This window comes from Camelus ferus, chromosome 4, assembly GCF_009834535.1.
Source record: "Camelus ferus isolate YT-003-E chromosome 4, BCGSAC_Cfer_1.0, whole genome shotgun sequence".
NCBI classification, from domain to species: domain Eukaryota; kingdom Metazoa; phylum Chordata; class Mammalia; order Artiodactyla; family Camelidae; genus Camelus; species Camelus ferus.
The window spans coordinates 66522827-66544551 of record NC_045699.1 but is presented as its reverse complement, the minus strand read 5'-3'; the positions used below and the strand labels follow the sequence as shown (position 1 = coordinate 66544551).

Sequence of the window (21725 nt, the reverse complement as noted above, 5' to 3'; positions counted from 1 at the left end):
TTGTGATGAAAATAATTATAGTATTTCCCAGTATCTAATGGAACTTTTATCAAAATAGGACTTGAGTGAAGGTTTGAATATAATTTAGAACCATTGATTCTCAGTTCTCTAGTTGAAACTGACTTCCTTGCAAGTTATTGAGATGGTATCTTTTATGACAGTTTGAATGGATTTCAGTAGGAGAATGCTGCTAAATTGAGAGCTTTATGATTATATTACTTTGGCTGTACCCTTCACATTTATTAATTGCAATTGAATGTATTTTTCTTCAGTGGAATTTGGTTTAGATATAGTGACACTGTCAGAATGCCTTTGCCAGTATAGTTTAATTTTCTGGCAAGATTAGTCTCTGTTTCCCTGCCATAAAGTTATGGAAGGAATATTTGATTTCGTACCTTGAAAGTGGTTGAAAGAAAATTTTATTTATTTAATTTATTTTTTTATTAGCGTTGTGCCAGGATAGAGAGTTGAAGATTAACAAGAGGAAGTTAATTTGAAGAGATGGCATCAATTGTGACTTTCTTTTCCATTTTAGTTTTGGTGTGCAGCGTTAATGTATGCTGGACAGTGTTTCTTTAAAAGATCAGTTCACTGACTTTTGAAGACTGATCAGCCAGTGGTAATATACTCACAAATGCACAATTTTAGGTGATGCTTTTGTTATTGTTGTTGGAATTTCTTAAGCTAGCACTTAGATGCTAATAATTAATTAAGATTGTGGGGTATCCTAGTGACCAAGGAATTTACTTTTTAATCCTTTCAGCATATCCTAAAATTTTGTATAAGAAAAATTGTTCTTCTTAAGATTTGACTAATGTTACAAAGATACAAATCATTTATTTTACTACCTATAAACTGTTTCAGCCCACTGAAGAAAAGCTATGCTAATTTATATAGCTTTGACATTTTATAATTTTCATGATTTTTAGATAAAGGATTTTATATTTAAAACTTTAATAGTCTAGTCTGAGTTCATTTATCTTTAATTTTTGAAATGGGTAGAGTAATTCATAACAGTAATTTTATTCCTGTAATGTAATATTCACTTCAGTTCATTTGTGCATTAAAATTCCTTTAAGACCGTTATTAATGATTTATATAATGAAATGTCATATTAATCACAGAAGTTTTCACATTTTATTATTCTCTTCCATGTTAATACTATCTTTATGATCTCTATTAATGTTTTATATCCTCTAATTTCAATTATAAATCAAGAATATTTTCATGTTTTTGTTGGTATTTGCTTTTCAGGGGTGCCACCTTTAAAATTTTATGACTTTTTCCCTACATATGCAATATAAAACATCTTTATTCATATAAAGGTAGTTAATTATGTCTTTGTTTATAGTAAACTTTCATTGACAAACTTATAGTTATAATATTTCTTTTCAAGCTCAAAGATTAGAACGACTCCGAAAAGAAAGACAAAACCAGATCAAATGCAAAAATATTCAGTGGAAAGAAAGAAATTCTAAGCAATCAGGTAAATGGAAATAATTTTAATTGTTAATTTGAGATTTGTATATTTGGTTTATATTATATAAAAGGTTTTATTTTTAATTCATCCTTTTAAATCCTCTAGGCAAACACCTCTTGTGTTTTGAGCTTCAAAATCTTTTCACTTGGGTGCCTTGGCCTTCTGAAGCTATGTGTTCTTTAGGTCTTGTCTTTTTGGTCACTCTTTGTTCTGGGTCACAGGAATTGATGTGTGCAAAGCACATCATTTTGTAGAAATTGTTGTGCCAATACCTTGTTCTTAGAGCCGAGGTATACCTATGATTTGGATGGGCTTCTGGGTTATAGATTCCTCCTGGCAGTTCTAACCTAGACTTTCCCTTGCCTCATTAACAGCCCCAATAACAATCTTTTTTGCATATATACTAATTTTTTTCCTTTAGGTTACAAACCATTATGTTGCTGGTATTAGCATTTGCAGTGTGTTTTCACATGTTATGTTTATTTAAAAAGCTGGCCATCTTACATATTTTCAGAGCTTCAATCTCAGCAAGAAGAGAAGACTTTTTAAAAAAATTTCAAAATAGATTTCTATTAATATACTTTCTAATGTTTTATCTTGTTTCCTAGACTTTCTCTTTTTTTCTTCCTTTCAAAGAAATGTCTGCAGTCTGTATTTTATATCTTCCCAGCACCTCCCACTACCACACTGGCATATAATACATGTCCAATCAATTTTTCTTGACTGATTCTATTGCTACATAATATAAAACAAGCAATATTAATGATAATCGTATTAACAGCAGCACCTACCTAGTGCTGTGGTAGGTACTTTACGTGCATTATCTCCAATGCCAGTGGTCTTATAAGGTGTAGATATCACTGCTGTCGTTAACAGATGAAACAGATGCTCAGAGAGACTTAGCTTGCCGAAGTTACAAGGCTGGGAAGTGGTAGTGCAGTAGAGCCATGTTTTTTATCTAGCACTCTCTGCATCTAAAGGCCAATCTCTTTCTGTTAAACCACATCATATAAAGTGGTTATTGCTTTCTCCTACTATGATTGTAAACCCAGGAGTGTTCAATGGGTATGGTTCTCTTAACGATTGCTTCTAAATGACGAGTATGTAGAACCAGAACTCTCATCCACTTCTTTCTCTTTCTTATATCTCACTTCTGTGACTTCCTGTAGTTCTCCCTGAATGTCTTTAGTTTTGCTCTTGATACTTTAAAAATCTATCTAGGCTGTCCTTTTCTGTAGATCTAGTTAATACTTTTCTCTGTTGTATTTAGCACAAACTGAAAAACCTTTATATCATTTTTCTTGTACACTCGCTTCAAAATTTTTGTTTATCTTAATGTTTTTCCTATTTCTCTCTTCTTAGTGAATTCAGAGCCAATTTAATAAGCTTGTCTGTCTGGCTACCCTTTGTTTTGCCTTCTTCACTTCTATACCTTAAAAAAATTATAAAAATAAATTATAAAAAATAAATTAACAAACAGAGCTACAGAGCACTTCAAATATACCTGCATTAACCCCTTTCACAATTCCTCAACCTAAAGTTTGATGCGTCTAATAATCTAGGAGTTGGAGGTACATCTAATAAAATTTGATACATTCCCCACTTGCTCCTTAAAGTCTAATCCACTTTAACTTTTGTTCAGTGTTTCACAGAATATGCTGGAGAAATAAATAATCCCCTTTTTGCTTTCATTTTAACCACACTATCCATTCTGTGTGTATACTTCTCTCCCTCAGTTTCTGTCCCTCTTACTTCTTTCACATAGATTTCAGTAATTGACCCAAAATATTGAAATAAGCGATCTTATTTCTGGGAAAGCTACTTAATGTGCCTGCCTATGTTTTGAAATGTTGACCTTGATTCTGGCCAGACCAGCAACCTGTCTGGTGGCCACTCCTGATTGTTAGAGTGAACCTCACCAATGTACAGAGGAATATCTTTGAATTTTCTCTTAAGCTGGGTTCCATTGTTATCACAGACTGGCACTCGGGGTATCCTGACTGTTAGAAAAGTGGAGTCAGCAGTCAGCTGCACATCTGCTTGGCAAATGGAGCAACCATTCTATTTTCATACATCTCTCAAATGTATACTCTCTTTTGGCAAGAGATGCCATGACCAAATCATTTTAATCTTAATTGGGAATTTTGGTTAGGTAACCATTTAGTCATCCTCCATTCTTTTTCTGCTAATTACATTTTGTTAAAAACTCTTTCACCTGTTTTTCTTATCTTTGTTTTATTTAATTTCCCACTAGAAGAATCATCATTATGAATATGATGACCTCTTCTAGAATGTTCTTTTCCACAATTGTTCTATCTACATCCAGTCCATCCTTTAAGACACTGCATAAATGCAGCCTTTTCATAGAGGAGTTGGAAGGGATCTGAGAAGCCATCTGGCCCATACCCCTAAGTTCTTTATGAACTTACTGATCCATATGCTATGAGACCACATGATAAATATAATACCTTAGAGTAAGATCCTTTAGTATTTCCATAACTAAAACTGCACGGATAAATATGAAGATGATGTCATTGGAAGACAGCTTTGTCAGGAATAATGTCAAATCAAGGATGTGGCATTTTTAATTTTATTGTTTTAAAATGATGCTTGTATATTCTTTACAAAATTAGTTATTACTCTTATTAATTGAGTCATTTAAAAAGTAGTTCTTCCATAACTTCTGTGTGCATAGTAATTCTATGCTAGGTGCTTCAGGGAATATGTGATTCCTGTCCTCAAGAAGTTTGAAGTCTAATTAGAAGACAAGCCTATATACACATTAAGTTAAATAATAACTTAAAACAATAATGTAGTTTATATCAATTATGATTATTCATGAAGTTTTCTTTATATAACCTCTATTATTGGTTTCTTAAAACAACAGTTCCCAGATACAGTGGCTATATAAAAGTCAGAAATGCATCTAAAAGTGCATGTCACAATGACATTCTGTAAACATTTCTAGGCCTGACTGTGGAATTCAGTAGTTAGAGGTTGAGGTCCACAAATCTATTTTTTGGAAGCTCCCTGGGAAATTCTGATGAATAACCACCTCTGAGGACCACTGGATTATAATATGCCAGCCACTAAGTTTGTTTTATCTTCATGCAAGTCAAACAAATTAGCTGTTAATATTTCTATATTATAGGTGAGAAAACTGGAGTCCGGAGGTGCTAAGTAACTTTCCCAAGTTACTTACTTGCCAGTAGTAAGTGGCAAAGTCAGAATTCTTCTCCTGGCCAGTCTGACCCTAAGGACTGTAGTCTTCCTGCTCTGCTCCATTCTCTCCCACACTGTGGGCAGAAAGAGCTGCTTTTGGAGCTTTGGGTATTGGGGAGTCTTCGCTGTTCCCTTGTACCTTTCCTTCTCTGTGTGTCAGCTATGCCAAGGTTCAGGAAAGTTGCTAAAGTTTGTATATTAAAATTTTTTTTTCAGTTGCAAGTAATAAAAAGCAAGTGAGAAAGTTGAAGAGTGTCTTGAAATTGAGCAACTCGAGGCACAGTTGTGCCTTATGAATGGCTTGGAACTGGGAGGAGGGGCTCTCATGACCTCCCCCAGTCTTATCTCTGCTTCTTTGTGCCCATCTGTTCTCTCCTTCCTCCTGTTCTGCTCCCTGTCCCCACAACTACTTTCTCTACTTCTCTGATCCAGAGTTATTCATTCAACAAGTATTTATTAAGCTCCTACAGTAGGCAAGGGCAGTTATGCACTATTATAGGCCTAGGAGGTACAGCAGTAAGCAAGACAGAGTCCCTCCCATCATGGAGCTTGTCTGGGAGACAACAAACATAGTATGCCAGAATGGGGTAAGTGGTAGAGAGAAGCATATCCCCCAGCTAAGAGGGACCAGGAATGTTAGGCAGGGGATTTTGCTGTTGTACGCACGTATGGTGATCAGGGAAGATCTCATTAGGAAGGTGAAGGAGTGAGCCAAGCAGATTCTGGGAGATGAGTGTCCTAAGATGAGGGAACAGCAAGTGCATAGGTTCTGTAGCAGACGTGTGCCCAGTGGATTCAAGGAATAGCAAGGAAGGATGCCTGTTGGTTGAAGAAGAGTGAGTGAGAGAAGGAGTGGGGCCAGAGAAGTAAGCAGTGGGAGATGTAATCATGGATGATCTTTGTTAGGAATTTAATTTTTACTCTGGGTAAGCTGATTTAATCAGAGTACTGATGTGATATGTGACTTATGTTTTTTCCCTCAGCTTAATTTCCTTTAAAACAGCTGTTTATTATAGAAAATTTCAAACAAATACAAAAGTAGAGAGAATGGTGTCATGAACCCCCACATACCTGTCACCCAGCTTCAGCAGGTATCAACATGTGTCTGGGCTTGTGTCATTTATACATTCACCTGCCCTCTGCTCCCAGATTATTTTAAAGCAAATCCCAGGTATTATATAATTGCATGCCTAAATACTTACATTTTTTTTTTAACATGTTAGAAAACTGCAGTACTGCTATTCTCCAAAAAATTAGCAGGAATTCTTTAATATTATTAATATTAATATGATCCCCATTTCATTTGTTCATGTCTAGATCTAAGGTCCACACATTCTTTTGTGTAACATGTCTCATTTCCTTTTTAATCTATTGATTCTCCTTCACTTTTTCATTCTTGTAATTTATTTGTTGAAAAAACTGGGTCATTTGTCGTGTAGAATTTCCTACATTCTGGATTTTGCTAATTGTATCCCCATAGTCTCATTTATTGTGTTCCTCTGTCCTTTTTATTTCCTATAAACTGGTGGTTGGATCTAGAAAATTGCTCAGATTGAAGTTGACTTTTGGTAAGAATACTTTGTACATTCTGATCTGTATTTCCTATTGCATCTTTTCAGGAAACATGAAGTGTCTTCTTGTGTTTTGTGATAAGATTAATGGAATCAAATGTTATCCATCCATTATTAAATTACTCCTGTTAGCTTTTCATCTGATGGTTTTAGTGGCCATTGATGAGCATTACCTAGATTCATGATCTCATTACAATTTGCAAAACAGTGATTTTTGATTTTATCAGTCTTTCTTCATTTATTAACTTGTTTTATATAAAGAAGAATTTTCCCTAATCTACTATTTGGCTATCCTCAGATACAGTCCCTACAAGAAAGGCAGGATAAATCCTTGATTCTTTATCTTCAGAATGAAGATTTTTTTCCCTAGCATCCTGTGTAGATGACCAGTGAGGATTTTTCCCCATTGTATCATTATGAACTCATGGGTTTTTAAGGAAAATTTATATTTTTCAATTCATTTCAGTTACTCTTTTTTGATGCTAAAATTGTCCCTTTGTGTTGTGAGTCCTGTCACACTTGCTTCTAAGTTCTTTTGACACAATTCCAGTAATCTTTCATAGCTTCCTTGCTTTCTTGTTTGATGAGATGTTTTGGGCTCATCTTATACATTTTCTCCCCCAAATCTGGAATCAGCCATTTCTCTAAGGAGTCTTGATTCTTTTTAGTGGTAAATGGCATTGAGACCATAACTGAGCCCTAGGGGTGCTCACTGGATTGATTTTTTTTTTTCCCTTGTAGGCCTTTTCAGTGAGTAGAGCTTTAAAAAAAAAAATGGAATTGTTAAGAGGAAACACATTGTGAGTTAATGCAGATAATTCCAGTTCAAATTTAGGAATACAGAATGTTTACTTAACTTTTTGATTTTATGTTTACATATCTTTTCTCATGCCGAGAATCTTGGTTCCAGAATAAAAATACCAAATCCATTACTAACAGTATGATTAGTGAAAACAGTTAAAAATCTTTTTTTTTTTTTAATTTTTTTGATATGTTCCATTAGGGACTATACAAATTGCTTTGTGATAAAGTTACTTTAAATAATTCCTCTCTTTGTGCTTAAACTGCCAACTTAATATTACACACTTAGGTTCATTTATCTCATTTTGCTTTTATTTTTAGCATAATTATACAAAACATTTACATGGTTCTAAAGTTGGATGCATAAAGCAAGATATAATCAGAGAAATCTAGCTTTAGCCCTTCTATTAGATAGTCATTTTAAAAAAGGTTTTGGATTTTCTGTCCACTTATAACTATATATAAGCATATTTACATTCATATCCCCCTCTTTTAAAATTAAAGATAGCATACTACACCCTATTTTATGCAACACTTAGCAACATATCCTGAGAATTACTCTGGAGCAATATATAGGTAGGTTTCATGGTGTGGATATGCCATAATTTAGCCAACCAGTCCCTTGTTGAGGGACATTTGATAGTTTTCAGGCCTTTGCTGTTGCAAGTGGCATGGCAGTGAATAGTCTTATGGTCTGTTTTGGTTTTTTTGCCAGTGTCTCTAAGATCAGAATCCTGAAAGTGGTATTATTGTTGGGTCAGGGGGGTAAATATATGGTTTTCTTCGGTATTGCCAAATTCCCCTCCATTGAGGTTTTGATATTTTGCATTCCCTCTGGTAATGTGTAGTGTGTCTATTTCCTCATAGCCTCAAACTTAGATTTTTGCCAATCTGATAGATGGGGAATGGTATCATAGTGTAGTTTTAATTTGCATGTCTTATTGTGAATGTGGTTGAGCATCTTTCCATCTGTTTAAGAGCAATTTGAATTTCTTTTTCTGTGGCTATTACAGATTTTTTTCTCCATTTTTTTCTCCATTTGTTGGTCAGTGTTTTCTCTACTTTTAGAATCTTTATATATTAGGAAGTTTCTGTTTTTATGTGATCACATTTATCAATTTTCTTCTTATTCTGAAGTTTATAGCTTGTATTTTAAAAGACTCATTGGCTGCTCTGTTGGGAAGAGATAGTGGTCTGGGTTGGGGTGAGGGAGGCAAGGGCAGAAACAAGACCAGCTTGAAATTTGTGGTAATAATCAAGCTTTGGTAGCTGTGAACGTGGTTCTGGATATCTTCTAAAGTTTCTGTTGATAGATAGGATGTGAGAGAAACAGAAAAGTGGGATGACACCCAAGTTTTTTGCCTAACAGAATTGAGTTGCCGTTAACTGAGAAGATGATTGTGGAAGGAGCAGGTTTCCGGGAAGATCAAGAGTTCAGTTATAGGCATGTAAAATTTGAGATACTTACTGGACATCCAGGTGGAGGTGTGAAATAGAAAGTTGAATATGTGAGTCTATAATTTTAGGGCGTGTTTAGATCTAAGAATAATCATTTGGAAGTTATCATCATGTAGAGGATATTTATTTAGGTTTCCCCCTTTTATTTATTTATTTTTTAAATTGAAGTATGCTTTACATGTATTGAAACGTATGGATATTAAATGTACAGTTTGATGACTTTTGGCAAACATATACACCTGTGTAACCAGCGTCCGAGTCAAGTACAGAGCATTTCTATACCCCAGAAAGTTCTCTCATGCCCCTTTCTGGTTAGTCTACTCCCGAGAGGCAATCATTGTTCTGATTTTTATCACCGCAGTTTATTTTTGCCTCTTGTAGAATGGTGTTTAAAATCGTAAGACTGGATAGGATCACTGAGGCTGTGAATGCAGATAGAGAAAAGCAGTCTGCCTTGGGAAATGCCAAAGATTTGAGGGGGAAAGGAGGAATCAGCTAGTCGACTGAGAAGAAGAGTAGCCTGAAAAATAGGATGAGAATCAGATAGAGAAGAGACCTGATCACTAAGCGAAAAAATTTATTTCAAACAGGAAGGAGTGAAATGTCAGTTGCTGTAGAATGAGGATTAAAAATTGATCAATAGATTTATTTAGCAACAGGAGCATCATTGGTGACTTCAGTGAAAGCTGCTTTGGTGAAGTGGTGAAGCCTGAATGCCTGAGTGGAGTGGGTTTGAGTGAACAAGAAGAGAGAGATTGGACAGTAAGAATATAGACAACCATTCTGAGGAGTAGAAAAGTAGGGTAGTAACTGAAAGGGAGTATGGGAGTACAGAAGGATTTTTTTTTTTTTTAATAAGCAGTACTTCAGTATCTGCATGCTAATGTGACTGACCCAGTAAGGGGAAAATGGAAGCGAGATGAGAGAGAATTGCTTGATTGATGCCCTTGAGTTGGCAAGAGTGGATGAGATCTAGTGCACAAAGGAGGGATTGGTCTGACAGGGGCATAGGCAGTTTGTCCAGGTTGTTACAGGAGGGAAGGCAGGTAGACGTGCAGGTGAGAGCATGCAAAAGTCCTCTTTTGGTCGTTTCTATTTCTCCTGGATGTAGGAAGCAAAGGAGGAAGAGGGAAAATGTTATAGATTGAGGAGAGAGGTCTGAGTGTGAATTAGTCTGAGAATGGAAGAGTTAGTACATCACCACTTCACACTTAACCCTACTGATAACCTGGTAACAGTAGAGTGACTTCAATAAGTTACTTATGTTTGCTACACCTCACTTTCTTCATGGAGCTATTAGTACCCTATCTCTTAGGATCCTTGTAAGGACAAGCTGAGAAGACACCTCGCATTGTTCGTGGCTCCCAGTAGGTCTTTTGTTTTTGTTTTTTCTCCTAGTAGGTATTTAATAGAGGATCATTCCTTTCCAAAGTGTAGCAATAAAATTGCTGATAGACTACAGGTGGAGCAGTATTTCCAATACTTAAAATACCACTTTAATATAATAGTAATTTAAAACTGTTTCAAATATGCTTTAATCTGTTGATATTAATATGTAATTAACAGATATTAATCTGTTGATTACATGTACTTATATATTCATAATCTGGATTGGATAGTCAGGCGCCACATTTTAAAAAATAATTTGATCCTTTTCGCCCAGTTTGCCTCTTAAATCTATAGGGACTCATTTGATAAATTTGCCCCAGTAGTTTGTCGAAAATAATTTTGTTACCGTTTTTAAAAGTTCTAAGTGACTATTTCAGAGTTATGTTTGATCTCAGTGGAATGGGTTGGGCTTATTTATTGCACATTTTAAGATCTAAGATTGATTTATTTACAAATTTAAGTATAGAAATTTTCTAACATTCACAAAAATAAAATTTGTAATGAATCCCCAGGTACTTACCATCCAGCTGTCACCCTAAATGGCATTCACATTAATATAGAAAATTATATGATCTTTGAGAAGATATGGAACTAACTTGTCTTGGTTCACTAATGAATAAGAGCTAAAGATTCTGATTTAATAATAACTTAATCTGAATTCCTTCAATCATTATTTTATTCATTGATTCATGCAACAAAATTTATTGAAGGTCTACTTTGTTCATTAGTGCCTAATGGCTAAGAGCCTTAGCTGGGTGCAAATCTTGGCTCTGTGACTTACTGGCTGTGTGGCCTAAGGCTAATCAAAATATCCTAGCTTCCGTTTCCACATCAACAAAATTGAGCTGATGCTAGTATCTACCTCATAAGCTCGTTATGAGGCTCAGATGAGGTACACTGGCTTGCTCAATAAATGTCAGCTACTGTTACTCACCTCATCTTTGTCATCCAGTTTAAAATCACATATTAGAGCCAGGAAAGATCTTCTAGATTATCTAGTTTGACAAGCCCAGAGAGGTTTAGTGAATTGTCCAGTATCACACATCTGTTAGTGGCAAAGCCACGCCAAAGCTCAGGTCCCACAGCTGTAAATGTTCTTCTTACTGAATGGCTGTTCTTTTGGTTTATCTGACCTATGCCCTTTTCTTTAAACCCTAGTCCTTCTAAATTGACAGACCTGACCTACATGTTTTTCAGCTCTCTGCTTTTTCAATGCATGGACATATAAATGTATGTGAGGCTTTCTGCACATGTCAGACCTGAACATGTCCTTGGACATTCTTTTCTTAAGATTCCAAGGAAGACTTTTTAGGGAAGGTGAGCAGGCTGTCTCTCTGTGTTGAAATCACAAAGATGTTTTTATCATCCTCTTGTATCACAGCCCAGGAGTTAAAGTCACTGTTTGAAAAAAAGTCACTCAAAGAGAAACCTCCAAATTCTGGAAAGCAGTCAATATTATCTGTACGCCTGGAGCAGTGCCCTCTGCAGCTGAATAACCCCTTTAACGAGTATTCCAAATTTGATGGCAAGGTAAGTAAACCTGAAACTTTAATGGAATTGTTGTTGGTAGTATTATTTATTAGATTTAGGGTTTCAAAAGATACTCATTAAATATAGAATATCACTCACATTTCCTAAGACTGAGGATGTAAAGAGGTCTGGACTGGGGCTTAATGTTGTTTCCACAGTAATGTGTTTGGGAGGATTAAGACAAAAACAGCCCTGAGATGTGTGTGTGTATGCTCTTCTGTTTTATCTCTTAAGTGTACTTGAGGGTTCGGGTTAGTTGGGTTGTGATGAATCAAGGTCTAACTGTTGGGAAAGCCTTGAAAGTGGTTCTAGGAGACAGTTTGCATTGTCTTGTCTAAGTCTGTATTATAACTCCAGAAATTATGGAGGTTAGAGCTTCATTTCAAAATTCTAGGCTTTGCATGTCAGTATTTTTTTTATAGCAGATCTTGTTTGACACTTGCTATTCAGGATGACTTAATTTTTTCCTATTTGTTGTAACAATTTGCAGCTGTAAGATTGAAGTGTGTATTTCCCTTTTAGGAAAATGGCCACAAGTTTAGGTGGAGTATAGTTCTATGTGCAGCGGCCTCTTCCCTCATTCCCTGCCATTCTGTGTCTCTGTGCTGCCCTGAGCCAGGCTTCTTTCAGGAGACAGTAGCAGTTGATTTTTATATTTATTGCCATTATGTTTGTTATCTGGCAGTGGTGTGAGGGTGCTGAGGGTGCTTATTGCCTGGAGGGGTTGTGTGCAATTTGTCTTATTTCAACACCATTGCAATTAATAAATATACAGTTCTTTACTTACGTTTGCATTTTTCATATTCAAGTTCTGGTTATGTGCTGGTTCTGTCGGTTGTCATCTGTGAGCAAGATGTTTTCTCTTTGAAACACTTACCTCTTACAGTTCAGCATGTTTCCATATACGGCCATTGGCACATGAGGTTATTGATGTTAGCCAGGAAGGAGAACAAGACTAGAAGCAAAATGCATAAATAACATAAAGATCCTAATACACTAAGGAGTTTCCTCCAAAAAAATGCCTGAAATCACTTCTAGTAAATGAGAGATGTATCCACGTAAAGCTTCTCTTTAGCCTCCCTCTGCCACCTTCCCCTGTTTCTTCTTGTGGATTGTAGCAAAGAGAAGAAAGGTCCCCCTAGGGGACAGGAACATTAGCCTCTGGAAACTGGTGAGTTAGACTGTAGGGGATTTTTTCTTGAATACTACAATTGATTCATTTAGATATGTGAGAAGTTATTACTGGGATTAGGTGACATGGCTGGAATTTATTTGCTTCTATTGCCTATCATCTCATTGTTTGAGAATGTAATTAATTGCTGGAGTAATTAAAATGATAATGCTTTGATGCCAACAAAATAGCACAGATCTTTTAAAATACTACATTCTAGGATTCTCATTATACCATTAGATTCTATTATAAGTACTTAGGTTAGGATTTGTTAGAAGGTTGTGAACTCTGCTTGTTATATATACCTAAATTCTGAAGTGCCAGGGAGAAATTAGAAAGATAAAGTAAAATGAGCCATTTCCTCAGTCACAAAGGAATTATTTTTGCTAGATGTGTGTTTACACTTACAGCTCTCTGTGCTTTTGTCATATCAAGCCTATTTGTAATCAGCAAAGGATGTGAGCATGGCCCAGTCATCACTGCACACTGATTAAGAAAGATTTATATATCGATAAGTCTATCTTGTGATGCAATGCCATTTTTTTATTATCCTACATATTACAATTGCTAAAACACAATTAAACCCTTGTTCTCATCTATTATTTAACATTGATGCGTTTGGCAGATATGTAATGAAAGTGGCTAATATTTGAAGGATATTGTACTGTACATATTAAATTAGTCTTTCTTTATCTTTGTGAAATGCATCAATATGATATTCAATGACATCTCAATGATTAATAGAGAATTATACTTGAGTCAAGCCTTTTTGTAACCTAGAAATTAAAATGACAATTCAAATAACACCTCAAAATGATCAAATTATCATTTTGTGATTGCATAATAATGGGATTGTAGTAGTTATAACAGCACCATGGCTGCCTCTGGAGTTAAGATCATGTCAACCCCTTGATAATAAAGCCTTTTCTGTGCGAGTCAACTTTAATAATTTCCAGATTGATTCTTCCCATAAATCATTTGACGCTCAGCACTAAATTTTTGTTACTGTTGTAACTTAAAATTATTTTATTTTTATTCAGCTCATATTTAAGAAGTGAAATGAGTGTCCTGTTTTAATGATTCACCATCAGTGTCCTGTTTTAATGATTCACCATCTTGTCATTGAACTCCTTGCTTTTTGCTTCAAATATAAGGGGTTTTGATGTATTTTGATAGTCCTTTTTTTTTTTTTTTTTGGTAGAGGTTTGTTAAAGCCACTAAAATAAGTACAGTTTTTTCCCTACAAATATTCACAATGCTTTTCTTGGGAATAACGCTTGCCTTATTTACATAATTAACTGAGTTGCTTAGGTCTCTTGGGCAAATGGTACATAATTGGGGAGAGAAGGGGACAGGGAAGAGTTTGGGGTCTAATTAAATATGCTAAAAAACTACTTAATTATGTATTTCCTCAAGAGACTAACTGCTGTGAAATCCTCTTTAAGATTAAACTAGCGTTGGATTTGAAAAACGGATTTTGGTTTTGGTATGGCTTTACAGTTACAGTGTAGTTAAGCAGTCATCTTTAACGGTTTGTGCAAACTGGATTGTTGCTGGTTTTAGTGATTCTAAGGGTAAGCATCTCTCAGCTCTTGTGTTGAATTAAAGTGAACACTTTCAGACAGTTTTTTGGTTCCTGTATCTGGTTAATAATTTAAGTTTTAAAATCGTGGTTGGTTAATAATTTCTTGAAGGCATACAATTGGAAAGGAAAGGCTGCACTTAGGCCCATGCTTTGTTGTAATTTTGATAGTTTTTTGATCAGGTTCATTACTATGGTGTTTTTTTTTTTTTTTTTTTTTGGCAAATTGGCAGTGCTATCTGTGATATGTTTTAGATTCATAGGTTATTAATAACTCTGTTTACTGATCATTTGAAAAAAGACCTAGGCAGATTACAAGTGGGTTTAGGAGATGCTTAGCCTGACAAGGCAAAACTAGGCTCAGCCATCCGCCTGCATACTTTTGTTAAAAACAGGACCCCTGAGAGGGAGGGTATATATATCTCTCAAGTGGTAGAGCGCATGCCTAGCTTGCACAAGGCTCTGGGTTCAGTCCCCAGTACCTTCTCTAAAAATAAATACATGAATAAGCCTAGTTACCTCCCCCCTCAAAAAAATAAATTAAAAAAAAAAAACAAAAAAAAAACAGGACCCCAGAATAGCTTCATTAACAGAACAAAACCTCTGTTTTACAGGTGAGACAATCAGAAAACTTCTGGTACCAGTCCTTCTGATCTCATTGTATGTGGGAAATGTTGAATGTGGCAAGGAGTTGCTTTGAGGCGATGAGGGAATGATAGGCAGTAAACATTTAGCACTGATTTAAGTGCCTTTGAATACATGAATTTCTGCCCTGTCTCACCACCTTTTTCAAATGAGATTTTGTTTTAAAAAATGTCTAGTCCTTTCTATTCCATACCTGTCTCTGACTTGAGAAGCTTTAGCTGGTATGTCATCATCACTATTTTGGTTAAACTGAGTTTGCAAATGTTATCATCATCAGTGGACCCTCAGAAGTTCAGATACCCATTTCCTGTCAGTACAGTTATTAATAAAGAAATGGTACTGATTATCAGTTGCGTCATCTCAGTCAGGTTTTTAACCTCTCCGAACCTTAGTTTACCTGTGAAAAGAAATCAAGAATTTGTTCCTCACAAAGCTGATGAGACCATCCAGTAGGATAAAGCACCTAGCACAATGAGAGGCAGTGTAATTTAGTCTGTAGGCAAATCTATTTTGTAGTAAAATCTGAGTTTGAATCCTAATTCCACCGCTTATGGTGTGACTTCAGGCTAGTTACTTAACCTCATGAACTCTCGTCCTCATATGTGAAATGAGATGATGATAGTGTGTCTTTTGTCACGAGAATTAAGATGAGGCCTCATGAGCCCAACATTTAGCAGAGGAAGCAGCCAGCAGATATCCGACTTCTGCCTCTTTCTCTCTCGGGTGCAGGCCAGTGATGCTGTCTCTCACATGTACGCCATCAGATTGTTGACCACATCGAGTGAGAGGAAATGTGCTCTTAAAAACCAGGAGTTAAGAATAGCATCGTTAAACAAGATGTGCAGCAGCCTGGATGAAGGTGGTATGCCTTTAGAAGTCCAGGGAGTCAGTCTAGTGGGATTTTGACCTTTAACTTTAAATGGGAAAATTAACACAAGTAATTACTTCCCTTTTTTTTTCTGGCATTGGTTATTTTTTAAACAACAGGTGAGAAGGTGGTTTGATATTAGAAACTGCTTGGCAGTTTACTTAAATGTTAGCTATCTTACTTATTTGACTTAGCTAAGTTATACTCTAAATTTAAGGAGAATATTCGCCTTGACAAGTGCTTAAAAAAGCAGAACTGGTTCTGGTTCATATAGACAACTGTGACTTTGATTGTGTTAACTTATAAGAAGGTAACCATTTCTCTGTTATAAACTGTTTTAACAAGGAAGCTGCAGAGAGCATGGGGGAAGGGATAATTCATGAGTGTTAATTGCTTGGCTGTTAATTTTCATAAGTGTTGATAGAAGCAGTTCCTTAAATTAAACTTTGTTTAAAATGTATCAGGGGAAATATTCCACAATGTCGAGCCTGAAGTGAAAATTAATATGAATGCTGTGGCAATTAACACATACTGGTTAATAGCTTTTAGCAGCATTTTGGGATGATAGTCCTTAAATACATTTTTGCATGCTGCTCTTGTTTCAGCATTGTTCCAGTCTATGTCTAGATAATTATGAACAAATGTTTTCTACAATCATTGGCATTAAATAGCTCTCTTCAAAGAAACTCACTTAAAACTTTGCAGAAAAGCATTGAGCTACTGAGAAATGTTGGGAACTCAGAAAAGGTCAGCAAATGGAAATCGTGTAAAAGAAAATTGCCTTTATAGGAAAATGCTCCTCGTCTGAACTCGGAATATTTGCTCTTAATCATGGGAATGGTCCCCTCAAATATGTTAAGTTATTTTAGCTTCAGGATCTCTTTCCAAAAAATTATCACCTGGACTTCTTAGTGCTAGTTATGTTTCTAGATACCAGCTTTTGCTTATTGCTGCCTGAGCTGAGGAGTGGCTTTGAGCCTAAGTGCTTTCTGGTCTTTAACCTTGACACTTTCCTCTGACCACTGCCCCCTCGAAAGCTGGCCAGCCACCCTGTCCTCCCTCACCAGAGGAGATGGCCTAGAATGAAGTTGGTCTCATTACCCCCCTTCCTTTCAATAAAAGTGCTCCTGGGGTTCACTTGCTTAGTGCCTGTTAAGAGACGAGTCTAAGAAAAGAGAGAGTCTGAGGTGACTCTGTATTTTGAATTAGGAGCTATGTCTCATTCTTCCATTGGCTTCCTTTTACATACCTTTTTTAATAAAGGAGAGTAAACTCCCTACATCATTTTACCAGTTACTCTCTTGGCAACTTACCTCTGTGACTGTATTTTGCTAGTCTTCCTTTTCATAGACCAGTTTTTATTGTTCTATTTCTAAAGCAAGGTACTAGATATTTACTATCTTTTTACACACTGTGGTATACTAATAAAAAGACCAAATTCATTAATATAAAAACATCTTTTACTGAGGTTATTTCCCCTTACCATTGTACTAATGCAGTCTTTTTCCTGTTGTTCGATGCTTCACTGAAAATCCCAAGTGGAGACTTGGAGATTTTTTTGTCTGGGTGGTATTTAAAATGAATTAAAAAGGAATCTTGCAACAAAAGAAAATATTTTCAGCATCCTACTCTGAAGTTAAATTCTCAAGACTGAGTTCTTTTTTTTTTTCATTGAAGTATAGTCAGTTTACAATGTTGTGTCAATTTCTGGTGTACAGCATAATGTTTCATCATTTTTGCAGTTTGTTCTGAACCCTGCCAGTCTGTAGAGGCTTCCTCTAGTTGTGGAGCCATCTTCCAGAAATTCCCGTCAGAGGTAGAATTCACCCACCACTGGCTCAGAGGCTTTTCAAAGGAAGGCAGAGTTTTGCAGTGGGGAGAACATGTTAGTCAGGCTTGGGTTAGACTTCCAGATTTGCCATTTACTTACTGTGTGATCCTGGACAAACCACTTTGCCTCTGTAAGCCTGTTTCCATATCTATAAAATGAGGTTAATGATCCTTACCATAAAATGTTGTTGTAAGGATTTAAGGAAAATTGGAGATGCACATATAGCAAAGTGCCTGGTAGGTGGCCAGTGCTGAGAGGTGTATTAGTTTCCTTTTACCATGTTGCCATTCATTTGCTTCATATTTAGTGAGGATCTGCAATGTACCAGGCACTGTTAAGTAAAATCTGGATACAGTAGTGAGCAAAACAGATGTCGTGTCTGACCTCATGGAACTTCTCCTCTCTTGGACGATAGATGTTATGTAAATAATCACCAAACTAAATGTAAAATTGCAGTCATAGTATAATCATAGCTAATTAATTACCAGATTCCAGGAGAGTTACTTGGGGCTTTGAGAGAGTTATCAGTAGGAGCATCTGACCTAGTCTGGGGATCAGGGATGGTTGTCCCTGTGAAGGTGACTCTTGACCTGAGAGCTGAAGGCTGTGTAAGAATTAGCTAGGTGAAGGGGAGGAGAAAGGACATACAGAAGGTCTGAGGCAAGGAGGGGCTTGTCAGTTTTGAGGAACTGGAATAAAGCTGTGTGACTGGAGACCCAAGGGGGAGGGAGATTGTGGGGCAAGGTGAAACTGCAGGGGCAGACCAGGTAGGGCTGGCAGAAGTGTCCTGATTAACCTGAGAGTGTGGGAAAGCCCTGAACAAGTTTAAATGAGAAGATAAGGTAATCAGGTTTGTGTTTGGAAGAGATCACTGGAGCTATGCTGAAGAGAATACACTTGAAAAGGGTTTGTGAGGGTAGAGAGATCAATCAAGAAACTTTTTGCAGTGGTCCAGGTAAGAGAGATAGTAACTTGGGCTTACTTAATGGTGATGGAGGAGTGGATGAATGCAAGAGATATTTATTAGGTAAAAGTGATAGGACTTGATGATGGATAAGTTATATATCATTGTATAGGGGAGAAAGGAGTTTCCAGGTTGACTTCTTGATCAGATTCTGGCTTGAGATACTGAATAGATGATGATACTATCCCTGAATTAGGAAGCAGCAAAAGAGGGCAGAGGATGAGGCAGAAGTTACCATCATGAGCTGTTGACTGCAGATCACAGCCTGTTACCATGTCCTTGAAGACACCACCCATATCCTTTTTCAGAGGGGATGGGGTGCACCCTGCTTGTTTGGTTTGTATTTGCGGCATGTGAGGCAGTGGTCTCTGAGATGAGAGTGGGCTTGGAGCCAGGAGCCTCTTCTTTGTTTCCACTCACAGCCAACATTGGAACCTTGGCTAAGGAGTCACCCCAGAGGTTGGTCACCTCTTCTCTGAGATGGCTGTACTCTCAGGTGCCTAACCCAGCTCACCAGGCTGTTAAGAGTAGAAAATGAGAGAGTAGTTTTAAATGAGACAGGTGTCAGGTGTCATTTAAGAAATTATATTGATTGTAATTCTTGGAGGTTAGGAAACTAAAGAGGAAAAACATGAACATATTTTTGTAATAACGAGATTACTGTTGTAGTACTACCTTCTTCCTGGCAAGTTAATTACCAGATAAGCAGATGAAATCTGGTTGGAATGAATATCAAGCACTGAGGTCCCAGAGAAAGTATGGGAGACAATCTATTTTTATAGGTATGGTGGGGACTGGGGATGGTGGGAGTTTATACTGGGCTTCCTCATCTGGGGCACCTCAATCTGCATGATTTGCTGTAGAGAGATTTTCTTGTCACTCAAAGTACTAGGCCCTGATTTTATTATCTTGAAGACAACTATTCAGAAAAATCAAATGACAGCTTCAGGTCACCTAGCTGGTCATAGAATCTAGGTGTTCTAATTCTTGGAAATTTTAATTTTCATTCTTAATGGCACTCATATTTATAAAATATGAAACCTGAGTCCCAGGACTGGAAGACTATATGGTAGAAAGAACACAGACATGGAATCAGAAGATGACCATACTATGGAGTCTGGGATAGATCACCTCCCATCTCTGACAGAGCCTCAGTTTCTGCATGTTTAGAATGAGGAACTTGGCTTAGATGATCTCTTGGATTCCTTTTGACTTTAAGGTTCCATAGTTTTGTGATTGGGGAGGCAGCTGACATCAGTGACGTGGAGAAGGTTATAGATGGGCAAACTTGAACTCTTGAAGAGTTGATCTTCTACGTATATGTTGCTACTTTCCTCTTTTAATTGATCATAACAAAACTGCGATAGAATGTTATCTCCATTTTACAGATAAGGAAACTGACGCTCAGAAAGAGAAAGTGACTTGCTCAAGGTTACCCCACTAGTATGTGGCAGGGCTGGTATTCAACTTGTTTTTCCTTATTCCAGTACCAGAGCTTGCTTTCTTAGACTTTTTTACAGTCGTTGTTATGGAGGAACCAAAACATTGTTAATAACAAACATTTTTCAAAATTTAAAAGCAAAATAATTTTCCCTTTACCAGTGGATATGAAATCTGACAAGAGTTGTTTGGTTTAGATAATATCATCAACTGTATCTGTTGGGCAAGTTACTGCGTTTTGTAAGCCTCAATTTTCTTACATGTAATAAAGAAATAAGGGAGAATGGGACCGAGAAAGGGAGAAATGCTTTACACATAGAATCTAGTGTATGTCCCACAAATGCTGTTTTTCCCCCCACTGGTCTTCCTGGTGTGTAAGCATGGATTAATTCATCCATGCATCCATGCATCCATCCATCCATCCATCCATTCACCCAGCAAACTATTTACTATGCACCCACATTGTACTGGTTCATTTCAGATGTTTATTGCATACCAGCTCTGTACTAGGCACTGACAAATAACACAGGGCTAACTGCCCTGGAGGAATTTGTAGATAAGAGTGGCTGTATAGCCAGCACGTAGAGGAGCCACAGTTCACGGTCAGGGTTGAGCCCTGTGCTGGGGACTGTGACAGTGGTCCATGACTTCATGTGCAGATACCTGATTGAGCAGAGGAAGAGAGCCATGAACAACTAACTGTAGAGTAAATGTGATGGGTACTGTGGTATAGATCAATATGGAAGACCGTGGAATTGGGAGGCAGCAATGACATTCATTCAGTTTGTTATCCTTGGTGAGTTTGTCTAAATTTTGATTGTTTCATTCCTTGAAGGCAGAGACTCAACGTTGGTCACTCTTATAATGAAGCCCAGCTTGGCACTCTCCGTACATAAATGTGGAAGTTTTTTTAAATGGTAGTAATAAATTTCAAATGTCATTACACTTTGAGGCTTGCAACTACATGGCAGTATCACAAGAGCTGCGTTTTATTAATGTCTCCACTCCTTTCTGTTAAATTGAAGTTTTAACACCTAGACAAAGATACATGTAAGAAAGTAAGTTTAGGAAATTTGCAAAATATGCTACTATGCAACCAAAGATTAAATTGATTTGTTATATGTGCATTTAGCTACAATTCATTTTAATTGCCTGTATGAAGTTAAAAAGTATTAGTGTCAGATAAAGATTCATCACCAGAGCGTGATTTAAGGCTGGTGCTGGAGAACGCAGGCATGTGTTCCGGCAGATGTTTGTATAAGGCGCTGTCTTTCCTGACAGCAGTTAAAAAGTATGGTTATAGTAATCAAATTGTGGTGCAGCGACTCAGAGGCTAGGGCCAGATTGAATTAAAATAGATATAAGATTTATGAATAGCAATAGCTGTGATAAAATTTCACTGCCTTCTTCAACAGGAAGGACTTTTTCCACAGTGGAAAGAAGAAAATCTAATAACCACTTTTCTAAAACTGTGGTTTTGCTGACTTTCATTTTCCCTTCCTAATTATGGCATCAAAACAATAGCTTGCTGGGGTATTTTTTCAGCTATGATAACCTCTCCTCTCTCCTTTTTCTATCTTATTAAGTGCATAGCATTGAAACAAATTTTTTTACGATGTTAATGTTTTAGTTTAGAAACAAAATTCGTGTAAATCTAGCCTATGGGATTTAAACTCCCTTTTAAGGAAAGTTTTCTTTTATCATTCTCACTGTAACTGTGTTTTGTTGAGTTCCTATTTTGTACCAGGTCCTGTAATGGACCCTTTATATACA

General features: G+C 36.6%; 1 protein-coding gene across 9 annotated transcripts in view; it reads left to right on the top strand.

Moving 5' to 3' along the window:
• MAPKAP1 (MAPK associated protein 1) overlaps window positions 1-21725 on the top strand; it is a 208856-nt gene that overhangs the window by 27737 nt on the left and 159394 nt on the right. For 6 of the 9 annotated variants that reach the window (XM_032478440.1, XM_032478441.1, XM_032478438.1 and 3 more), the window contains 2 exons: window positions 1397-1486; window positions 11303-11451. The exons of 2 other annotated variants lie outside the window; for them this stretch is intronic. In XM_032478440.1, the coding sequence (XP_032334331.1) occupies window positions 1397-1486; window positions 11303-11451 (239 nt within the window). The remainder of the gene's footprint in view (window positions 1-1396; window positions 1487-11302; window positions 11452-21725) is intronic. One more of the 9 variants, XM_032478444.1, reaches the window with a different exon arrangement.